Raw genomic sequence first — 5,151 nt, forward strand, 5'->3', positions numbered from 1 at the left:
ATGGAGTCTGCAATGAATGGATTAAACCTGAAGCCACGACCTTTACTCACACAGAAAGGTGTTTTTTTTGGGTTACGTTGGATTAAGTAAGAAAGGTGAATAAAAATCCACCCTGCACCAAATCTCTTCACAAAGCCTACACGTAAAACAAGCCTGTGGAGGAAATGCACACCAGCAGTTGTGAAAGAATGAGCTCATTACCTAGGAGGACTCATTCCCAGAAGGCAGGGCTTTGAAACCATATAAAAGTTCTCAAATCTCCCTGCTCCATCCATCCACTTGACTTTGTGCTTCTCCCTGGTGACTACTCGGTCGGGTAAGTCAGAGAACACTGAGACTTTGCCATGTCTATCATTTTACTGCTTGCCTGAATGGTTTTTAAGTGTTTGGTATGATACCTTTGAACATGCAAGAGATTCTTGCAAAGAAGAGAAATGGTGGGCACTGGGGTAGGACAAGCAGCCTTGGATATGACTCTACAGGGCAAATTCAGATTGTGTGTAAAGCTGAGAATAGTTAAGTGCTAAATTAAGTGCTAAATTAGACCCTTTCTGCAGAAGAGATTAGATAAAATTATGTTGGTTTAACTACAACTGGTCCTGCCTTCAGGGAAAGGGAAGGTTTAAATGGCCTCCTACAGTTCCTTCCAAGTCTATTTTCTGTGGTTCTGCTATTTGTAACATGAACATTTTAAAAACTTCCATTTCAGTGAAGAATTACTCTGTACAAGAAATATTTGGGAGTGTGACAGGCTCTAGGGAGCAGAAGGGTTAAACTAATCCCTGGTGTGCTGCTTTGTTCCTGCTAACCATGCCCTGAGCAATGTATTAGTTTGGCTTAAGACCTTATCAGGTCCTTATGAAGAAAATAGCAAGAGGCAAGTGATATTGATCTGAAGGATCTAGAAGAATGTAGAAGAGAGGAGCAAATTTGCTTTGAAGGTGTGCTGAGAGGAGCAGGCAACATGGGAAAGGGAGAATGACTTGCACACTCTCACGTGTTGGGACTTCAAAATGCCCCTTCTGTCCAACACTTGTGTGGTTCTAACCTTGTATTTGTGCCCTTGGATTGTCTTTAGAAGAACAGCATGTCAGGCTTTACCAAGGACACAGCACCAGACCAGCTGAGCCTGGTGCCTGCCTTCAGCAGCCCATGAAGCAGAGGCAGTTTCCTAAGCTCTTAGGAAAACCCATTTGGCCCGTTGCACATGACTGGCCTTGGGAGAAGAAATGCCTCCTGATTATTCTGATTCATGCATTATTATATGTTATTAGTGGCCATGATAATCCAGAAGCACAGGGATCCATTACCACTGCTAATTCTTTCCAGGACAGTTGGAATGACCGTGCCACAGGTCACCTCAATCCATTACATCAGCAATGAAGTCAGAGTGAAATTAGAGCAAGAGGAGTTGGCTTATTGTTACTGTAAAGACTCTGCATACTACAGAAAGCTATCAGCTTACAGGTGAGGTCCACTTTGAGGCCTCAACATCTCAGGTTTCCAATCACAAGGAAATATGGAAACCATTATAAAAGGGACAAAATCAAACCAATTGTTTCAGTTTTGTCAGCATCAACTGCTCCATTGGGTCAGGATTTATCTTCTTCTCCTTTTTGATGCACCAAATGTTTTTAAATGTTTGTCTTCAGCCCTCTTTTTGGGGTTTTCTTTTGGTTAATTTCTGTCACTTTGACATTCTGGAACCATTATCAAACCAGCAGATCTGTCCTGTGCCAGCTCTTCTCATCAGTTCCCTGGGACAGAAATGAAAGGGAGTTAACACATTGGCAAGAATTAAGAACATGAGGAGGAGCTCTGATGTGTAAATCAGCTCCAGGTTCAAAGGAGTGACTCTACCTCAGACTTCATAGGGCTGTCCCACATTGCAGAACAGCAAGGAGGAACAAGGTAGGACAGAGTCAGAGCAGCAGCTGAAAAGCAGGATAAAAAAGAAAGAGGAAAGCAGAATTCTGTGCCGACCTGCCTTGGGAAGCCAAGGACAAACCAGGAGAGCTTCAGTATTGCAGCTGCTTCGTGCTTCTGACAGTTGTTCCACCCTTATCCCAGTGCAGTTCATTTAGCAGACACAATAACCTTCTGACATTTCTTTCAGATAATCTTGTTTCCTGAAAAGATGTCTTTGAATCAAATGCAAATCAAGCAGGAGATCACCCTCCCACCTGGCCTGAGCAAAACCATCTCAAAGCAGAGCCAAGAGCCTGTGCCGTTAGCTGAGCCGGTCCCGTGTCCACAGCAGCAAGCTGAAGTCCAAGTCACAGCACTTGGCCCAGAAACAGAGCCAGTAGCAGTGGTACAATCCCCAGAACAAACAGTGCTGTTGTCAACACCTGTGGTGGAAGCAGTCAGGGAAGAAACACCAGTGGTTCGGGTGGGTGAGTGGCCACCCCAGCAACAGCAGCAGCAGCAATGTAAGCTACCAGCTGCATCACACCCTGATCCTGTCCAGGGCCCTGAAGAGAAATCAGCGTGCAAAGAGCTGCCTGTGCCAGTCCCTGTTTCCTGCTCTGAACCAACGCAGCATGTTCTGGAGAAGCAGGAGTGCAAGGAGATCCCTGTGCCCACCACATCCCCTCCAGAGAAGCAGGAGTGCAAGGAGAATCCTGTGACAATCCCTGTTGCATACCCTGAACCCACACCATGTGCCCAAGAACAGCAGCAGTGCAAGGAGATCCCTCTGCCTGTCCCTGTTGCATGCCCTGAACCTGCACCAAGTTCCAAGGAGCAGCAGCAAGAGGTCAAGGAGATCCCTCTGGGCAGCGAGTGGCCTCCAGAGAAGCAGGAGTGCAAGGAGACCCCATTGACAGCCCCTGTTGCATACCCTGAACCCACACCATGTGCCCAAGAACAGCAGCAGTGCAAGGAGATCCCCCTGCCAGTCCCTGTTGCATGCCGTGAACCTGCACCAAGTTCCAAGGAGCAGCAGCAAGAGGTCAAGGAGACCCCTCTGGGCAGTGAGTGGCCTCCAGAGAAGCAGGAGTGCAAGGAGACCCCAGTGACAGCTGCTGTTGCATACCCTGAACCCACACCATGTGCCCAAGAACAGCAGCAGTGCAAGGAGATCCCTCTGCCAACTCCTGTTTCATGCCCTGAACCTGCACCACATCCTCAGGAGCAGCAGCAAGAGGTCAAGGAGATCCCTCTGGGCAGTGAGTGGCCTCCAGAGAAGCAGGAGTGCAAGGAGACCCCAGTGACAGCCCCTGAGCCTGGGAAGTGCTCCCTGCCAGAGAAAAGTGCTCCCATTGAGCAGCAGCAGGTGAAGCAGCTCAGCCAGTGGCCACCCACGCAGAAGTAACTTGCCTCTTGAAGAGAGAAGACAACCGCAACCCCTGACCTCCTCTTCCTCTGTCTCACAACCTTCCAATACCTTCTTCCTCACTGCAGAATTTCTGCCCCCAGCTAACACTAGTGTCACCTTGTACTAACAGCCACACACTAACCAACACGTTGGGACTGTCAGTGGAGAACAAAGCTTCAAGAGGTGTCATAGACACCTGCATTCAGCTTTCCAAGCAGCTTTAATTTCTACCCTCTCCCAGCCATTTCCCCCCCACCTAAGACAGACAAATTGAAGAGCATGAAGGCACACGCAAGCCAGGGGTCATTCAAACTCCAATGACCTGGAGCTCGTTGTCCAGACCTCCTCTCTGCCTCCTGGTTTTGATGCCTCCCTCCCTCCCCAGCTCCTTACACGCCAATGCCGCCTCTCACTTTGCATTTAGGGGTTTTCCTGTTAATACCAGGATTGTGAAGAACTTGCTGTTAAGGGGTTCTGCTCAATGGCAATAAGAGTTGCTGAATCACAAAGTTCCCACAGTGCTGAAGATTTGGTGCAACTAAAAGAAATCCAAAGGAAACAAAGTTTTACACCACCTCTTAAGTATCTGCTTGGATGACTTGGCAGTGATCAGGGCTTTCTCCTCAGAGAGCTCACCTTGGGTTTTCTAGGATCTGTAAAACAACAGCCCAAGCTGAGATGATTTATGGCAAATATACAGATAACTAAATCCAATCCAGACATGTTTTGAAATAGATTAACCTCAGGCTTACCATCTGTTAGGATAAAGGAAGAAGCCTACACAGTGCTGTCTCAATTATAGCCTGGAACATGTTTCACCACACAGTGTTGTTGTGCATGTCTTTGGTACTTATCTCTTAATTATTTTAGGCTGATACTGTATCCAGGATTTATTTCACTGTGAAAATGCAATAATAAAAAAAATGACTTTGAATACCAAGTTGTGGAGGTTTTTCATAGCTTCTGCTTCAAAAAGAGAGATGAAAAGGAGCCTCAGCTTGCAGGGTCAGCCATTTGAGCAGAAGTCTGATGAGGAGCAGCTGAGGGAATGGGGGTGTTGAGCCTGGAGGAGGCTGAGGGGAGCCAGGGGCACTCTCTGACACTCCCTCACAGGAGGCTGCAAGGAGCTGGGGGTTGATCTCTGCTCCCAAGTGAAAGGAGAAGAGGAATCAGCCTCAAGCTGCACGAGGCTGGCAGTGAACCCTGGACCCACCACTACTCCTGTCCAGGAGCCCAGGGACAACCCTGTGCTGTCAGTCCTTGGGGTGGTTGATAGCACTGAAACCCCTTTCAGTGAGACATCCCACCCTAGAGCTCACACCGAGCTGTCCCTATGGTCCATCTGAACCATTTAAACACACCCACAGCCACTCTGGGATCTTCAGCAGACATGAGGCAGGAGGGTGTCTATGAAGTAGGTTGTAAAGCACAAGCAAAAGAGTTTCTCACACTTCAGATGAGTCAGGACTGATGTAATCTCACTCATTTGGCCCTATAGCTATTAGATGGGTGCATGATATCTCCAACCTCATCCTCTGATCACAGAATGAAACACACACACAGCTTCTGGTTTGCAGGGCAAGCTTCTGTCTGCCAGACACCAACACCATATCACTCACCAGTCTCTGTCCTTATCATCCTCCTCCTCTCACACACCTGATTGGAAATCCATTCTCCAAGACAATAGTGTCCTGCTGAGAAACCAAAACACTCTGAATCCTCCTGCTGGTTCTCTTAAAAGAGAAACTACCTGCTCTGAGCATGCAGATGCTTCCTTTCAGTGTTAAAAGCTTCCAAAGACTATTTTCCTCTCAGCAGTTGAGACTCCAAAA

The 5,151-nt window shown here is 47.7% G+C and overlaps 1 protein-coding gene across 1 annotated transcript; it reads left to right on the plus strand.

Moving 5' to 3' along the window:
- Window positions 1-227: 227 nt before the first annotated feature.
- On the plus strand, window positions 228-3,316 carry LOC104561783 (cell surface glycoprotein 1-like). Its single transcript, XM_062016430.1, has 3 exons — window positions 228-316; window positions 2,117-2,518; window positions 2,573-3,316. The coding sequence occupies exons 2-3, from the start codon at window positions 2,138-2,140 to the stop codon at window positions 3,314-3,316; spliced, it is 1,125 nt and encodes a 374-aa protein (XP_061872414.1). The 5' UTR covers window positions 228-316; window positions 2,117-2,137.
- Window positions 3,317-5,151: the final 1,835 nt, after the last annotated feature.

Source organism: Colius striatus, chromosome 29, assembly GCF_028858725.1.
Source record: "Colius striatus isolate bColStr4 chromosome 29, bColStr4.1.hap1, whole genome shotgun sequence".
In the NCBI taxonomy this organism is placed as follows: Eukaryota; Metazoa; Chordata; class Aves; order Coliiformes; family Coliidae; genus Colius; species Colius striatus.